Source organism: Pelecanus crispus, chromosome 3, assembly GCF_030463565.1.
Source record: "Pelecanus crispus isolate bPelCri1 chromosome 3, bPelCri1.pri, whole genome shotgun sequence".
NCBI classification, from domain to species: Eukaryota; Metazoa; Chordata; class Aves; order Pelecaniformes; family Pelecanidae; genus Pelecanus; species Pelecanus crispus.
The window spans coordinates 62,771,792-62,790,990 of NC_134645.1; the positions used below are offsets into that span (position 1 = coordinate 62,771,792).

General features: G+C 41.1%; 1 protein-coding gene across 3 annotated transcripts in view; it reads left to right on the forward strand.

Moving 5' to 3' along the window:
- ARID1B (AT-rich interaction domain 1B) overlaps positions 1–19,199 on the forward strand; it is a 333,749-nt gene that overhangs the window by 245,815 nt on the left and 68,735 nt on the right. For 2 of the 3 annotated variants that reach the window (XM_075706644.1, XM_075706645.1), the window contains one exon: positions 3,441–3,530. The exons of the other annotated variant lie outside the window; for it this stretch is intronic. In XM_075706644.1, the coding sequence (XP_075562759.1) occupies positions 3,441–3,530 (90 nt within the window). The remainder of the gene's footprint in view (positions 1–3,440; positions 3,531–19,199) is intronic. 3 annotated transcript variants of the gene reach the window in all.

The window sequence follows — 19,199 nt, forward strand, 5'->3', positions numbered from 1 at the left end:
AAAGCATTTCTAACATAATTTAAAGAATAGAAAAACAGGTTACAACTGTGCTGTTAAGCATTTTTAAATTCTCTCACCTCTTCAACTGACTTTGCTTTTTTATTTTTTTTAAATAGCTGACATGATATTAGGTAGGCTGCTGGTTTTGGTAGTTTTAACAACTAATTTTAGAAGATAGCTATATACATTTGAATATCGTTTTGCTCCTCTTAAATCTAGGTGAAAGAACTAGTGTGGCAACATCTGTCCTTTTAATATGCATTATTGTATTTGCTGTGATTTTGCATAATAAAAATATTGTGAAACATCCGTAGTATTCACTTTGCGTAAGTTTTGGCAGGTGGAGTATCTCACCAATGTGGCAACAATACTATACAAAACATGGGAAAAGGTTATGGTGTTTAAACTTCCATCTGTGTATCATTGGGTCAAAGGAGGCAGTAGTCCATCAGTGAAAAAAATCGTTGGGATTTTTTTCCTCTTTTAAATAGCTGTAGAATTTATGTTTAAAAAGAAAAGAGGTGGTTTTTCTTTTGCAGAAGTTTTCCTTCCCTAATAATACACAAAAGTCTGCTCATGTATTATTTAAAGTGTCTTCCAAGAATCCCAACTACAATACTGGTTGAAAGAGAGATGGATTAATATCATTTAAAGGAAAGAAATGGAAAATCTTTACGGTCATTTCTTTTCATGACAAAGAAACTTAAAATCATGGCAGACAGGATCTTCAAAGGGTTTTAAAGTCCTGTCATCAGCTCCCAATCAATAGGAGTTAGATACCCAAATTAAGAGTTCAGTTCAAGTCTTCAAAGGTATTTGTGTGCTTAACCTCCTTTTACCTTTCAGATCACTTCTAAGGATAAAATGGCAGTTCGACTGAAAACATTTTGGTGCGATACTTTTCATGTCCAGCACCTGGATAATTTGTAGCACCTACTGGTAATTAGCATAATGGTCACTTCTCTTGCAAGTTCTTTACTTGTTAGAATATGTGTAGAGCTGGTCTTATTTACAAAATTGTTTTCATAACAAAAATTTGCTCTAAAGTTTTTTTTAATACAGAAAAAAATCAGAAGTAAACTTTAAGAAGTGAACTAATAAAATAGTGTTAATGTTTGCAGAAGCTGATAATTTCAGTGAATTTGCAAAACTCCTGAGTCTGTATTCCCTAAGGATGCAGATGAAAACGATTTCTTTGTAACATGTCGTACACACACTGTTCTAGCCTTTGGCTTTCCCGGTCCGTGCTTGCACATCTGCCTGTCCAGTATAAGGCTCCTGCCAGATAACAAGTTATTATCAGTGTAAAAAATTAAAGACCATGTATAAATGTATTCAGAATATGTTGCCTGGTATAGATCTTCCATGCACTATTTAATGTCTCTCAAAGTTTGCCAAGCCTCCACCTAAAGGGGGATCCCACTGGGAGCTGTGTGGTGCTGCCTTTATGGTTTGGGGGTTTTTTTAAGTATTTGTAAAAATCTTAGATGGTTCAGATGTACTTGAAGTTTTGTCTGATAGCGGTGCCTCAGGCATACACAGTGGAAGTGGCAGTGCCCCACGTTAACATGGAATTGCTGTTTGTTTACAGTCTTGAGTCACTGAATCCTTCCTGTCAAGCAGAAAGCGTTCATTATAATGCAGGCACTTACTGTCTCCACAGCCTGCTCTTGAGTGACATCAAAACATAAGCCGGAATATTATTGTCATATGCCTTAGAGTTTGTGAATGGGCTGTGGATCCCAAAGCCTCAGGCACTGAGTGGCATGTTTGGTCTTTTGGAGGAGCAATTCTGCCTCTGGTCCAGCATTTGCATCTCTGAGACAGTTGTCACAGCTGCTCCCGGTAATGTTGACTGTCATGTTTTTTAGTGCAAGTGCACCTCATCTGAATAGCTAGGCAGAGGTTACACTCCACATTTTATGGATTTTCTCTTTGTTCTTTATCAATCTGGCCTTTCTTTAAAGTCAGTGCTGAGAGCCAGTTGCTTTGAGGCTGGGGAGTGGATGGGGCAGAGCAGACACATTTGCTTTCCTGCCTTTATGTCCAAGTCGGGGCCCTTCGTGGCTCTAAAGAAGGAGCAGCCCCTTCTGCCCCCCGCCGCCGTCAGCCCGGCTCCCAGCGCCAGGACTGGCCGCGGGATTCTCGCTCCCGCCACTGCGGAGGGGCGGCTGCTGAGCAGGAGGAAATGAGTCTCAGCAGGCACAAATCTATTGCCTGTGTTTTTATTCTTTCCATTTCTTTCAAACGGAAAACAATCCGAGCAGTTTCTGAGGATGAGGGATATAAATCTGTCTGCTGCTATTTATACCGTGCTCGTCACTACAGTGCCTAAATGCTTGAAGTATGTATTTGCTGCCTAACCTGAGGGGGTCTTCAAGCCGCTTGGGCTGTCGAGAGCAGGCGTGTGTCAGAGCAGCGGCGGAGGGGAGTCCCAGGAGATGTCCAAGTCTCATTCTTACTCCTGCTCAGGCTGTGGCAGGTTGGCTCTTAGGCACGAGGCCGCTGGGGTGTTGTGCAGTGGGAGGCTGCTGGCGTGGAGCTCCCTGCTCGGCATGGTGTTGAGTGGTGACCCAGAGGAGTGACTTAATCAGTGCAATAAGCACCTGCTTGACTATCCAGTGATATCGAAAGGGAACATTTTGTGTCCTGGGCCCCGCAGACAGCACTGGGAGTGCTGTTCTTCTTTGGGTGCGTAGACAGCAGTGGATAAACTGTGTGGGTGTCTTTTGAATGAGGCCATAAAAAAGGGTCTGTCTGTCCTAGATAGATATTTTAATAAGCAAATCTCTTCCCTTTGCTTTTATTTGAATAGTAAGATACCCTTTTTCTGTCTGATCTCCTTCAAACATGCTTCACTTTCACCACGTGCACCTGCATGTTATTCTTTATTCCCATATTCTACATGGACATTCAAATAATATTAAAACCACTGATTCATTGAAATACTTTTTAAACTGTTGTTGTTAGTCATTTTTGTATTGACTGAATTTTTCATTGGTAATATTGTTGGCAGCAGTCCACGTCTGCCTGGCTGGAGGCCAGTTTAAGCTCGGCAGGATGAGCCCTATTGTTCAGCAGACTTGGATTTTGTTAAAGTCTCTAACAGAAATATGTGTCAGGAGATTTGCAGCTATAAATTGGATCATGGCGGTGAGGTTGGGAACTCGCTCAATACGAAATTGAACATTTCGCCATGCCTGTTGCTAAATATGTTTATGCATGTTTCCTCCGTGGGTTTCAAAAAAAAAAAAAAAAAAAAGGAAAAAGTAGAGGGAAAAAAAAAAAGGAAAAAAGCTAGACCTGTTGAGCTCTGTCTTTACTTTATACAGCTGGTACTTTCTTTGATGTTGAGTGGTTGAAAAATGCAGCAGGCTTGGTTTTGTGCATTGCAATGTTAAAAGCAAGTCTATTTTCCCTTTTTTCTCTGTGTGTTACAGGCAGTCAGATGCCACCGCAGCCTCCTGGCAGCCAGTCAGAATCCAGCTCCCACCCTGCCTTGAGCCAGTCACCAATGCCACAGGACCGAGGTTTGTTAGGTGTTGGGGCTTTTTTAGTTGGTGCCAAATGCAGCCTTCATTTTAAGTCGCCCATTAGCAATGTGAGATTTCCTGGTATTTCTTTTCTTTTCCCAGGGAAAATAATGACAGTCCTCATTGTAAAAGGCTCGGGGGGTTTCCTTCTCTGGGTAAAGAGCAATTGAATAGCAGGTTTTACCAAAATATAATTGGAAACAAGACTTTCTCAAAATACAGTGAATGCCCGGAGTATAAAGGCAGTTTGCTGTAAATACTTGATTCATATCCTAGAGAATTCAACTTTTTGTCGTCTGTCTTGGAATCAAGATGTGTAGAAATAGTGCTAGCTACGAGCACTGCAGTTTTGCTACTGTTCTAAAAATTATCATCTCTGAAGTCTTTGCATGGACACAATAGCTAGTCCTTTATCCAGTTCTTGAAATAAAAATATCTTTAAATATAAAGGGAAATCAACTATTTAGGTCAAATGGTTCAAAGATTTGGAAATCTTGCAAGGGAAAACTTTGCAGGCAACAGCACTGTTCTAAAAGGGTGCTTCCTAGCAAGTGCTCACAAAAATAAACAGCATTTTTTTTCTTAGTTGTTACCATTTATAATCTTTAAGCCCATTTCCTTTCGCCTCCTTCCTCCCTAGGTCATGAAAGATAGTTGTCACAGCTTTGTTGCGTGGCCGTAAGATCAGCTGCTGTAAACCGGGCTTCCTGTCCATGCAGTGGTTAACATGTGCCAGCGACAAGCTTGCAAAACAGACACATGATAACTGTGATAAACATGGAGTTATTTATGAAATGCCCCTCCTAAAATGTCTTGCTACCAGAAATATTCCAAGTAGCACCATATGGGGATACCATAAATACTAGAAGTTTTCTCACAGTGAAACAAGTTGAACTCACAGAATGACAAATTTCTGGGATAGCATCCAGGAGGAACTAAGAGGACTCACAAAGAAGAGGAGAGAGTCTTAATTTTTGCTATTTTTCTGTGTTGGATGTCCCTTCCTCCAGGAATGCTGATTAATGAGAACATGAAACACACAATTCCACTCAGCTCATTTGTTTTGTTTCCTTTTCAAGTCGTGCTTTATATGCAGTTGTTAGTGCAGGGACTTATTTTCCCCTTAAAAGATTTTGAGAGTAATGTACATGTTTGGTGAAAAAAGAATGGCCACAGTACCCAATACAAATACATGGTGTTTTGTGGGATAGAATGCCACAAGGCAATGGGACTGGATCAGATTGAGGCTTTGAAGACCCAAGCATCTCAGGAAGATGCGTGCATTTCCTGGCACAACTGAGCCTTGGCACAAGATGTTACACTGCCCAGCAATAATTATTTCTGCAGTGTATGTTCCTCACCTAGCTTTTGGGGATCGGTTAGGCAGGTCTGACAGAGTGGGAAGGATCGAACCTCTCTGTTGCTGCTGTAGAACAAAACTGGGGGTCATTTTATGGTTGGGGGAGGCAGAGGTGCATTCAGAAGTAAAACAGAGAAGATGTCTACCATAACTGGAAGTCAAACAAGTAAATAACAGCGAGAGAACTAAAATTTAGGTGTTGATTTAGTCTGGTTCTTCCTCTGTGCGGGGTGGGGGTGAGAATTGTGAGTATGTTCTTAGAGAAAATGTATTTGGGAAAGTTGCAGTTCTTGCACTCTTCATATGCAAAATCCAGTGTCGTATGCATGATCCTTGTGACCCAGCTTGTACAAGAAGTCCATTTGTTTTCATGCAGCAGATATGAAATTTGTAACTAGCTAGGTCATATTGATTTTGCAGAAGATGTTCCCCAAAGCTTCTCTAAAGTCTGTGCTGTACGCGCATAAACATGCGTGCGCTCCCTTTTGCGCCCTGTCATTGATTAGAGGCTCCTTTGAAATGGAAAACTTCACCTTTTAAAAAGGCTGTTACATTAGTTGATTCCTTTGCTTGCTTGAACTGGTTTTCACTGAACTTGAAGAAAGGAAGGAGGGGGAGTGATGGGGACTCAAAGGGAAGGTGCTTGTCATTTACTGATAAAAACTTGAGCAGAAAATCGTTGCTGCTAAGGACACCTGATCCATAGGCATCTGTTACAGTAATTTAAACTCTTGGCTTACTGATACACTTTCTCCCAAAAAAAGAAAAAAAAAAAAGAAAATGAAAACAAAAACCCTAGAGACTCTCCATAGGATAAGGTAATGTTGTTTGTTTCGGCACTTTGTATAAGATTTCTTTCCTTGTTTAGAGAGAGAATTGAATGAGCAAAAGATTACTAATCATTTCTTAAGGAGAATCCTCTGCTGTCAATACTTGAAAAAAATGTTATTTACCAGATATTGTGAAGCTTGATTGATAGGTGGAGTCTGAGCTGTAGCACTGCTGGATGCTAAACCACTACCTTCAGCCATTAAGTTTACACTTATTTGTTTTATTATGAAAGTGTTTGATTATATTTTACCACACTTTCCATGGTTACTCAGCACCCAGCTGGGATTTTATGTTTGCCTGCCTAAGGCGATACATCCCCTGTCATACAGTGCAGCGTGAAGCAATGAGCATATTTTTACATGTACATTCTGTGTGTGGAAGGAGGGGAGTGGTAACATAGGTACATATGTACAGTAATAGGAATTTCTTGGGGATTGGGTTTTCTGTGCTCTCAACTTGCTTTTTACATAGCTTATTTTATACTTTCTGTAATAAGCATAAAAATGCTTACTTTTTAAAAATAAGTTGAAAATTTTTTGTCCTGCTCACGCTGTAGGACATTTGGACCTGGCTCAGCGTAAATGGAGCGTGCTATTCTAGGCAGCCCACTTCTGTTCTTGTCCCAGAATCAGTAACCAGCCACTGTTGTTTGATGCCCAATGAAACTTTTTCAGTTCTGTCAACGTGTTGTCTACCGAGGCAATAAGAAATTGTATGTGCTTTTATGTGCATAACGTATGTCTCAGCTCACATGTCTTTGAAAGTACAGGGACTTGAAGTCAGTCCCATATACCTTAATGGACTGTTGGAGCCAGAGAGCTCTGGAGACAGAGCAAGCAGGCTGTGCAGGACTGGGGTCAGGAGTCTCTTGGAGAAGCAGGAGTAGCCATGCCTGCTCACCTACACGTGCACGTAACTGCTGCTGAATCCCAGCAACTACCATTACTTGGGGATACCACATGAACATGTAGTCTAATTAAGCTAGTCACTGAAACTTGCTATGCTTTTGGGGAGAAAGGGGATGCTTGTTTTGATCTTTGTTTCTGATACGGCTACTCCAGACTTTTCTTTACTGTGATCAAAATTAGGGTTTTGATTTTTCATGTTCATTGAAGTCCAAGGTTTTTATAAACTTTAGTTAACGTCAGCCCCTAGAGGCAGGGCAGCGGTGATACCATTTGGCAAATAATTGAGGTACACAGTCGCTTAAGTTCCCTATCTTTAGCTGTACCTACTTATCTCATCTGTGTGGAAGCCACACTTTGAGGATGTGCTTAGTAGCCAAAACTGCTCAGTGGGTTAGAAGTTATTTGTATGGATCGAGTAGAAACCCAGCATATCCAAATTGACTCCCTAAATTGGTTTCCTGAAGCTGCAGCATGAAAAAGAAGCCTTCTATCCTGGTCATTAGCTTATACTCTCACTCTTACTTTTGTGACCAAACGGAGATGTCTGTCTGCATATATGAATACTCGCCTATGCAAACACTAATAGGAGAGTATGTGTCACAATAATGTTGAAACAGGCACTTTTACCCCTGCAGAAATGAATGGTTCCTTACCTGATTTTGAAAAAGCTTAGAAAACTTACCTACTCTTAAGTAGTATTTTCCATGCTTATCCAGTTGGATATTTACATGTCAGGTTTCAGTCTTAGATTAAAATAGTGAATTGGGAGCTCCTGAAAACCATTGAATTTAATGGAAGCGGTTAATGACTTCACGTTATTACTCTAGCAAGCGCTCTCATAATGGGGATACTTAAAGAAGCCTTATTTATTAGTGCAAATGTATATGGGTCAGAATTAATTTTTAAAAAATCTTTAATTGTTTTCCCCTTATAATTTTCACAGCGGTACGTAGTTAAATATTCATGATAATGCTGATGATATGCTAAAGGTCTGAAATAGATCTGGAGTCTCAAAATCAACACAGGTTATTTAACCCTTTTCATCTAATGCACCATTGGGGACTTGCTCAGTGAAATCCCAGAGCACTGGAATAATTAGAAGATAGTAATGAGGATTTAATTAGTCCTTGAGATATGCTGAAATAGGACCACTGAGAACTTTTCTGTTTGGACATGGATTGCAAGCAGAATTGATGCCGTTGCAGCTGCTGTGATGTGCTGGAAAATGTATTCTATTGCTGGAGGCAGTTTCATGGCACCATTCTGTGCCTGTCAGATCTATGTGGAAAGTGCCCGGAGTAAGCACCTCCAAAATTGTTGAATAGTAGCCTTCCTCTTCTCCGTCACCTCCTCCCAGTACCTTTTCTTTTTTCTTTTTTAATGTCATTCTTCCCATTCTAGCTTTATTTCCTTCCGCTCTTGACATGATCCAGCTTTTGTGGATTGTTGTACAGTTGTATGCTCTGTTAAAAACATATCACAGCCAGGGACAGGGAGTAAGAAACTGCAGGCTTGTAGGAGTACAGGTGTTATACAAAGCAAAATTTGGATCTTTTTGACACAACTGCTAGTGAGCTTTATCCTCAGATCTAGTCCTTATTTAATATTAGATCTTCACAGAAGTGATATTTATCAGTAGCTGCAATGTAGTAAATTTAAATCACTTTTTGGCAGCCACGATGTTATCCAGCAAGAGGTAGTAACAGATGGGATGTGATCAGGCATTTTGATGTTCTCTTTGTGCTTCCCTACAAACACTAAGTAGCAACTGAATTCCTGTAACTACAATTTCCTGATTTGCCCATTAGATTTCATATAGGTATTTTTCTCCCCTTTAACTGTTTTCTGTGCATGCTTATTTGTACGCAGTCATCACATAAATTCCAGTGTCATGTATTTTCTTCTAACAAAATATAAATGTTTTTGCTTGTGTGGAAGACACAGAATACCAATCTGGTGTTTTGCATCTACAATTCCTGATCAGATTTATGGCCTAATACTGACATTTGATGATAGAGATTCTTTTCCCCAAAATCTATTTTCTTCTTTAAAAAGAAACCAGAAGGAGGAAAATAGATCAAAGAATTCTTATTGCAACAAAAAAGATACTGTAGTTTGCTTTTAGATCTTAAAAAGACTTTTTCCCTGAGAATACGTTTTTTGCTCTCATTTGGGGATTTGGGATCTATTCAGAGCACTGAGGAGCTAGAGAATAAAATGATTCTTGTCATTAAAATTCTTCTGCTTGCCATGTTAACGATGACACCACTTAAGGTTAAATCAGACTTGGTAATAAGTTTACTTGATGTAGACTGAAGTGTTTCGGGCTCTTAAAGAAAGATGCTTGAGACATGCCCTGAGTGCAAAGCCACAGGTACGTTTAAGTGCCTGTTCTGCGCATAGTGTTCTCCAAGTGGGTCAGTGTGGAGGAGCTGAGCTCCAGCTGGTATGCAGGACACCGTGCCAGGCTGGGAGGAAATCTTCATGCCTAGAAAACTGGGGTTAGAGGAATTGTGCCCTCGACAGCCAGAAAAGCGCATCATGTTAGGAGGAAAAGCGGGTTTTAGTTGAAACCGTTACGCATCTTTACAAGGAGTTATTTCATTGCAAGGCTAGCTCTGTAAAACGTCTCTTTTTCATCTCAAGTCACATGATGAAATAGGAACATGATGCACAGGAACATACAGAGCTGATCTGTATGTGAAAGAAGAGCCATGCAGTAGAGCTGTGCGCTAAACTTCTTTGGTGACTCAAAAAGTGACATTAATTTCTCAGTCTAGTGAGCACTAAATTTATCAACAGCCTTTAAAAAAGATCAGGCCATCATTGGGTTTTGCCACTGTATTTTTAATTTGATTGTAGAAGTGGAAGTGTAGTGCACTGAAATGTAGCGTTCGTCTGATGAGCAGGTTTTTTAAATCTATACACACTATTTTTCTTTGCTATTTTAATTGCAATAGCACCCAAGACCCCCATTTTTGTACCTGTTTGTATTATACTACATCATGTAGCAATGCGAAAAAAAAAAGCTTACTTATATGTCTACTTTGATTAATAATCAAGATCTTTGGGATAAAAGGTTGCTGGTTTTCACTCTGAGCTGTGGGAGTTAATAGTTTTGTGTCATTTTGTCTCTCGAGCATTGCAGGAAGACCTGCTTTTCTTGCCCGAAAGTATTAGAAATTATGTTACTCTGCCAAACCAGGTTATTTCTTAAATAAATCAGTTGCCATTTCAGGATGCCGGTTTCAGACTGTACTTGGATTTCATACATATACCAGCCAGTCTCAGCTTTAGGTTGATCTGATTAGTTGTGGCCTACACTAAGACTACAGCAGTATTGGCCCATCTGCAAGAAGAACTGAAGGAGGAAAGGGTATGATTTACATGTGATAAGCCATGCTGGGAGAGAGAAAAACTGCAGAAGTAGGATTTGAAGTAGATAATAATATCTGTACAATCAAAACCCAGAGTCAGGTCTCCCAAGTAAATTTTGTATACTAGCAGCTGGTCATTGCTTTCTTCTTGCTGATATTAAATCTTGTTATACTTGGGGATGAATCTTTATTTCATTTTTTAAACTAAATTGGGGATTCTCTTTTTGAGATTAAGGAGCAGAATTGAATTATTCTGAGAGAGTTTATATAGTTGCCAGCAGAGAGACTTCTCAATAGAAAAGTTTCCACTGACTTCATTAGGCAGCCGTCAGATTCCCTGCCTCTGGGCTCAGGGAGCGAGACAAGCCACAAGCAGTCACTGATGAAGAACTTGACAAAGTGACAGTCGATGTTCCTGTCACCAGGCTCGATGTAAAGTTACTGGGTGCGATCCCTGTCCTGGGATGGCTTCCCATCATGGCCTATAAACCGGGAGCCGCCTGTGGTCTGCCTGTTCCAACAGCACCCTCGTTTCCAGGACACTGCTCCCTCAGTACCTAAGTTAACCTTTTTATGAAGCCCTCTAAAAATAAAGAACTTCTGATCTAACACCCTTTATGTCTTTTTAAGTTAATATGTAGGGCAGTGAGCTGAAATCTGTATAATGTATATATTAATAGCTAACACTGGATAGTTCTTTCCCATCCCAAAGGATCCCAAAAGGCTGCAGAATAAACACTCGTCAGGGAACAGCTGCAAATCAAGGAAGGGAAGAATCAGTCAAATCGTAACTCATGGTAAAGTAAGACAAAAGCATTTTGGGACTGAGGACAACACACTGATTTTGTATTTTTGAAAAAATATTATGATTTATTTTACGTGTGTGCAAGACAGAAAAGACACATCGTGTATATTTTAGTCTTGTCCACAAAATCCATATATATCTCATGGTATTCAATATATTTACTGCATGAAAAGGAAGATCTGAGTTGATCCATGGAACCTTTGAACAGGAGTCTCCAGGGAGGGTAAATTTTTCAAACCTGAAATTTAGACCATTAAGCCTGCAGGCCTTGCACATTACACATTGAAAAATGCCGTTCCTTCTTTGCTCTCCTCCGTGATTTTCATAAGTACGCATGTTATTAGGGAAACTTAGACAAATGTTGATTGTATAAAGGAGACAGACTCCTCAGGTTTTTCATGTTGTTGCTCAGATTAATTCCAGCAGCACAAGCTACCTACTGAAATTGAATATTTGCTTCGGGGGCAATTGGGACAGCGGGGTGGGGTGCTTTTGTACTGCAGTTCACCATTACCCTGATTTTCCGAGCACCTTAGTAAAAGCATCTTGCGTAAGGCACGTTACAGAAACAAATTACGTGTAAGATGGTGGATGAGCAATGTTGTTTTGTTCTGTCTGTGCATCAACATCTCCACAAATGTCTTTCCTTCTCTGCCCTCAGTATAACACTTAAAATTTACATCAGAGACCATTGCGCAAGGTTCGCATTAGGAAAGGTTGGATATTTCTTCCCCAGCTACCATCTGGGTAATCCGTCTGATCCTTCCCCAGATTCTAATTTATCAATGATAGATTATATGAATTTCAAGGCTAGGCAGCAGCAGAGGGAGGTTTAGGGGTGGGAAAAATTTAAACATTATTGCATGCTATACATAGACTGGGTTTTGTAATATCAGAGAGAAAAGCAGAGGAGATTCAGCCAGTTAACCTAATAGCACAGCTGGTAAAACACTAGGGGGTCTGGGTTAAAACCCTAGCTAGGTCGTTAGTTTCCATCTTCCCCAAAGCTATTCACATTGTGAAGAGAAGCAGTCAGACAAATAAACAGTGAGGAGACTGTAAGATAGATATTAAAGCATAATAGGAAGATACTTTAAAAAAAAAAAACAAAAAAACAACCCAATCCAGCACTTTTTCTTAAACAGAACATGGATCCTTTTCTGAAAGGGAGAAATACCACACTGATCTTTGCAGGAAGCCCCAATTTTACTAGGGTGTTGTTTTCCATAAATGCTATTTCATAAAGTAAAGAAACATCCTTTGTTGAATGGGTGTGAAGAAATGGTCATTCTGCAGATGTTAGCAGATGCCAATGTGAAAATATCTGGGTACCAAAGGGAAACCATGCCACTGTTACTCCTGCCCAGAGAACCAGAGAACTTCAGTTGTTTTTAGTGGCACCCTGATGGACTTGGAGAACGCAACAAGGTTTTATGTGAGCTGAAGAAAGAGGTCAGTGTAGAAATAGATTCCCCCCCTCCCCACCCCCCCCCACCCCCCCCCCCATGGTTAATGGGGAAACAATAAAGAACTTTCTCCTGAAAACTCTTTGGGACTTTTTTAAAAAATAGGTGTGATCGGAGACAGAAATGAGGATTTAAAAATATTTTTTTAGCTTTTATATGAGTAAAAAACTTATTATCAAGAAGATTATTAGCCACCTTGTTAGAGGCTAAAGAATAAGCCTTTTAATTTCTCCTATGTCAGTGGTCTCAGTACATCTTTTTGTGCTGCTACCCTTCAGCTGCCCAAGTTGCTTGTCAGCAGAAGTGTTCACTCAGTACCAGGGATATCAGCAAAGATCTGGTGTATTCAGTACCTAAGTATCACCCATGTCCGTGCTGCTGCTTGGGACACATCTAACAGGTTCACACCAGAGCCATCCAAAGACACTGTATTGGTGCAGTGCTGTAACTTAGCTGTGCTAAATATGGATCAGAATCTTGTTTCCCATCTGTTTGTGAAGGTGTTTTATTTATTTGATCTATATGGGGTTTTTACCAGCCTGTTAACCGGACAGGAATATTGAGAATCAGTATTTGCATCATCTAAATGAAGCTTACACTGTCAGCTGATCTACTCATGCTCACCAGCCCATCATGCTGTAGTGTATATTACTAAGTCAGATGTTCCAGGTATGACAAATGTAGGTTTCATATGTGCTGTCACCAGTCCAGCTGGGCATATTTTAGTCAGGCCGGCCTCTGGAAAGTGAGAATAAGAGCTGAGGAAAGTGCATTATCTTGAATGTAAAGAAGTCTTGTGCCTGCTTGCTCTAGAGGACAGTTTTCTTATGCCACCCACATGGTTTCATTTTATTTACTTGGGTTGTATTCTGGTATATGGGTCAAACCTTCCACAGTTTCTTCATTGCTGTTATTTGTTTAGACCTGTATAAAATTTTTGGCTGCTTAGATTTTTTCCCAGTATCTAAATCTCTCTCCCTGTGTCCTTTTTAAGGTATATTTTAAGTAGCACATTAGGAGGTACCATGCCATTCTTTGCCAGTGAGAGTAAGTAGTTTGTGGCCAGGTAGCGCTGGCCATCCGTAAGCAATGGCTCAACAGGATTTTCTTAGCTCCTACAGTCTGGAAGCTGCTCATCTCCAGGTTTGACAACACCGTTTGAAGATGTTTGTTCCAGTTGCAGACAACCTGGTTGCATATTTAGGGTCCTGGTATCTCAGGCTTATGTGAGACTAATGAACTCTTTCAGTTACTAAAACACTTCATTAATGCGTGAATCTTGTTCTGTTGGACGTTTCATCGCAGTGCTCTGAGGTGCTGACTGTGGACATGTTTAGCTGGGCAAAAACCCAGACATGGTTCAGTGCAGAGACTTCCTGAGCTGTTCTTGCCATCTGAGATGGGTGGGCTAGGGAGAGTTTCAGTCTAAGTGTGATCTTCCCGAGCAGGTTGCCAAATTTTATTTTATCCACTACACAGAATATTGTTTTTCATTTGTTTAGCTTTACCCTGCCACTTCTGTCTCAGTGTTGTTTACCCATGGATGAGCTACATTTGGGAGTCTCTGCTTTAGATCCGTCTTAATTCTGTTGTATTCCCTGGTGAGGATCCTGAGATAGTGAATGCAACCCAAACAGCTGTCTGAGGAAGGAAAGTCTGCCAAAAACTGTGTCATGGGTGTGCAAACATTTGCTCTTTTTTCTCAAGGGTACCGGCCAGTGCCTTGCTAACATACCAAGCATAGGAAATTTCTGTGGTTCCCCCCCCACACACACGTTTTTCCTTTATAGGTAGTGGAAAAGATCTCTTTTCATATATTTAATTTTTTTGAGCTGATCTGTAAGTAGATAATGTTATGTTATTTTTCTCTTAATTATTTGATGATTAGTGAATGCATCCAATCTGTTTCTGCTTTTCTCTTTCCATGATTTTCAGAGTCATAAATAAGCCTGTCTAGCCCCTTCTTTAGCCTCTGCCCTTGAGCAAGGGGAACTTCCTTACTCCTTAACTCAGATAGGTTCCTCAGTTGTTTTGGTCCCATGTTCTGTCACTAAGCATGCCTCTCTAGAAAGAGCAATAGCCTGATGTATTTTTTTCTTACCTAAGTTCTTTTTTACAAGGTACCATTGCAAGTTCTGTCTTTCCTCATTTTTTTATTTATCAAATATGTAATTTACTGATGATCTGCTACCACTGTAAACTCCAAAGTTTTCCTGAGCTTAAAATGAGTATGTGTTCCACGTTTATTCCAGGTTTAATTCATTCATGAAAATCAATGCACTACTCCTGGCTAAATCAAAAGACCTCTCATTGACCGTGGGTTAAGTGTGTGCCAGTAGACAGTTGCTGTCCATCAGCTGATAGCAATAACTTGTTACTTTGCAGTCCCTTCCTTTGTGTTTGAGCTCCTGCTTTTCTGGAAAGTTTTTTTCATATTCAAGCCAAGACTTTAAAATATCAGAAGAATCCATTTCAGATTTTACAGCAACACCCAGCACATTTGGTGGGTGTTTTTCATTGTTAGTGCTAAGGAGATAGTATTGAACAAACAGATGATTTTGTATTGGTCAGTATACAAATGTAATTAAGACAACCTTAGTGCATAATTTCATGAAGCTTTAGTAATTTACTGTTGTTTATCTGTTTTGTGTATACATATCCATAAGGGAAAAACAAGATTTTAAATGTTTTTACAAAAACATTATAAATGGTATTAGATATATGATGTATACAACTGGATGTTAGTACTGTATAGGACAACAGAAGCTTCCTTTTTTTCTTTTCCTTTATCAAAGGAACAGAAACACTTCTATCATAAGTATTATCTGTTTTCTATTTTTTCTCTCTATTTTGCTAAAAAGAAAGAAGAAAAATATGCCGCTACCCTACCTGACCATTTTTAAACCTTGTCTGTGTGTTCTATTTGAACATGCAAACTTATTATAGTTATGGTGTGCTAATTGTTAATAGTATGCTACTGTTTCATTTAGAACTAAAAAATGCAAAGATGACTCTACAACTTTAAGTTGGGTTTTAATGAAGACAACCATTCTTTAGGTATGTAAATGTAGTATATGAAAATAACTAAAAAGGAAGGGAATACTTCTGGCAGGCTCACTCTATTCAGCTACTCCTGAAATAGCTTAGTTTGCCAAAATCCACTGAAGTGTTTTTTTGGTAAGTAATCTCCTGTTGTGATGGCAAGCAAAGCATCATCTGTACCTCTTTGATCACTAATATTAAGGGAAGGGAGTAGATTTGTTCACTGATGAGCATGTTGCCATTGCAATTTTTAAAGTCTTAACTCATAGCTGTTTCCTAGCAGTTTATTTAAAAGACTTTTTGTCACAGAGGTTGACACGTCAGATGCAGTCTGGCTGTTTAATCACTCCACCACCTTTACTCCAGTGCAGCTCTGATGTATTCCTACTTCCCTTCTTTACAAAAGCAAACTTTATCTTAGATATAATTTTCTGAAAAGAAAATTTATTTCTCTTTGTATTGGTTATAAAATGAAGTTGAACAGTAGGGAAGACTTGTGTAAATAAGGAAAAATTAAATATATGCCAGCTGCTCCCTTTCATTTCTGATAAGGCTTCTAGAACTGATGTTGTTTTCTCCTTACTGTGCAAGAATGTTACCATCTTGACCAGGAACCCCTTTTCTCTCTAAGACATCTGAGCTTTCTGCAAATATTTGAAATGTCATGCACTGGTCTCTGAACGTTCACTGGGCTCTCACGGAGGTAGATGAGGATAGACTCCTCTTTGTTGTAATGGATTCTAGATCACAGTAAGGACCTGATCTTACCTTCTTTTCCATGTCGCATCTATAACTGAAATGGCTCCTCTGCTCTCTGGAAGGAAATTGGAGCATGTCCTATCGCTCTCTACAACTACCTGAAAGGAGGTTGTAGTGAGGTGGGTGTTGGTCTCTTCTCCCATGTAGTTAGCGATAGGACGAGAGGAAATGGGCTTAAGCTGCACCAGGGGAGGTTTAGGTTGGAAATTAGGAAAAATTTCTTTACGGAAAGGGTGGTCAAGAATTGGAACAGGCTGCCCAGAGAGGTGGTGGAGTCACCATCCCTGGAAGTGTTCAAAAAACGGGTAGATGTGGCACTTCGGGACATCTGGTTTAGTCTAGTCTTGATTGGTTTAGAGTGGACTTGGTAGTGTAGGTTAATGGTTGGACTGGATGATCTTAAAGGTCTTTTCCAACCTAAACGATTCTATGATTCTATGATTCTAAGGACATGCTTCGACATACCATACAGACAGTGATAGAAGATCATGTGGCACAGATATTCTTTCTGAATTTCAGGCTTGCTTTTCCTTAATTCTTTACCTGTCCATGCTCAAGAGACGATAGCAAAGCCAACCTCATTTGAGAGGGATCTCACACCCTCTGGGATGATGAAACTCATGCCTCACGTCAAAAGCTGTTAAGGAGTCTGTTCTGCTCTTGTGTTAATCAGCATCTCTGTAAACTAAGGCCAGAGCATGAGTCTGAGTAGTATCACACAGTTATCTCTGCTGTTGAATTACTGGTGTGCCCCACAGCATGGTTTTGGCCGAAGCCTGTGAGCTCTCCCTGAGCCCCACAGCCCAGGGCATGGATGAGGCAGCACAAGGGACTGCGCACAGGAGTCATGTGTATAAGACTACCAGGATTGAGTGGGAAGGTTTAGCTGGGTGGACACAAGCGTGCCACACTGCTCTCCAGGCCAGGGAATGGTCTTGGCATGTTTTATTTGTGACTGCACGCAAAGCCACGTAGTCCACTGCACAGCATCGGAAATGGATTAGAAGTTTCCTAAAGGAGAGGTCATTTGAGTGGAAACGTGTGCTTCACTTGTTACTCTAGTCTCTTCAGGAGCCCTTCTGACAGCAGCAGAGCTGGCTAAAACTGATGTTCTCCATGCTCTCCATTAGACATTAGTCCATGTTCTCCATTAGATTCAGCAACCAGCAGACCCTCTGCATCACTACTGGAAATCACTACAACCCGTACAGACAATGGCTTTTCAATATGTCATCCGTCCTTGCAGCGTTAGGAGAAGTACTGCCTGCAATAATAACTGGGCTGAAAACCCTTTATCACTAGCACAGTGTTTGGAAAGTTCTTTCATATAGGTTAAAAGGCCCATGGTGAACAGAAAACCCTCACTTTTGTACTAGATACAGGAGTAACTTTACTATCTATATAATAAAAATCTTACTGTGACCAGTACAAAATTTTTCATTTAAATGGATCCCACGAGTGTGATATATATGGTGTATGTGTGTCGGGAATGCAAGCATTTATTTCATACAGACATACGATTGTATTAGATTTCTAAATTAGTTACAGCACTGTCAGCAGAAGACACAGGCGTAAGATTTGCGCGCAGAGTGGAACTATTTTAAAAACCGAGGGGTCTGTTTCAAAATAAAGCTAAGTTGAGAAGGTCGTATGAGCTTTCCTTTGCAGAAGTTTTCCGACTAGTACAGTTTCCAAGCCGCCATTTTGTCCTTGGTTATCTGCTGTGCCACATGCCAGTGCGTGTGGTCCGGCTTCCTCCAGAGCAGGTGCCAGGCTCTGACTTTGCAGTTCAGGTGTGATCAAATCCCTTCCCTTGGGGCTTGCACAAAGATCAGGAAAACTCTGTGCATATTCTGCCAAACCTTAGAGTTGTTAGAGTTTTAGCATGTTGTGGGTTGAGCTGTTCATAGCACGAAAGAACTGGGCACAAGGGGGTGCAAGATCACCTCAGCGCCTGATTTTTCTCCTTATGACCTGCGGCATTGAGTTTGTTGTCTCTCTGGCAGGGTTTTAGTGGATGGATAGGTATGCTATATAGCAAAGGTTTGTTGGAGGGCTCAAAAACTCTTTACATGTGTTTGGACTCAAAGCCTGGTCCCTAGTAAAGCACACAGCACCTTTCATTTCTACAACATGGATGCTGTCCCCTTTCGTACAGCGCTTTGTCACCAGCCTACAAGCAGGGAGGCCGACCCGCAGAAAGTCGGGAAGGTCATTCACCCAGTGTCACCTGCCATGCCAGTAACAGCAGTGCTAGGGTGAGAAGCATGCTCCTTCGAGTTCGGGACGTGCTTGTTGGGGCTGCGGTCCCCACAGGGAGACCCCTGAGCTGCCTGCTTGTGGGAGCCGTAGCACCTCAGTGTTTTCAGTGACGAGTTTGATCACGTGCCTGTATGTGGCTCAGAAAAAATTACCTCTCTTCATCCATCAGGCACCGAGCGTTCGGTCTGTGTGACGTTTGATGCTAACCTGTGGGGACACACCGGCCCTTTTGGGAGAGTCAGCCTTCTGCCGCCTCTCCTTCCTCCTGCCACCCGTTTTTGTCTGTCTTCACAACTGGTCTTTGCCCCTCTCTCTCCTTTTCTCTTTCTTTCTTTTTCTGATCTTCCCTTCAGCAGCTTCCAGCTGTCCACTTACTGTCTGGGGGTTTTGCTCTTACCTTTCTTCTATTCCTTCCCTAAAGTAAGGAAAGGCGTAATTAGCGCTGCCAGGCAAGGTGTCTCTTGCCTTTCAGCTTCACACCTCCCCACACGCACGCCGCTAAAATTAATGGAAGGGAGAGGAAATGGGCACCTTTCATAAATAACGCTTCAGCTCTCTGCGGCCTCAAAGCGCGGGTGCCTGAGCTAGTTGCAGGATGGGCCGAAATGCAGACTTTGCTTGTGCACGTTGGCCCGCTGGGCAGCAGCGCGCCATGTCTGCCGCCTCACGGGGCGCGGGCGAGCCGCCGGCGGCCTCGTGGCAGCAGAGCAAACGCTGTCCTTCAACACGCTCGTGTTTTGCCTCAGAGAAACGGGAAGAGGAAATTTAATATGCAAGCAGAAAAGAAAGCGAATTTCCTCCAGAAATCAGACCTTGCTGGCTCCTCAGCACATCCTCTTCAACATTGAAAGCAGCA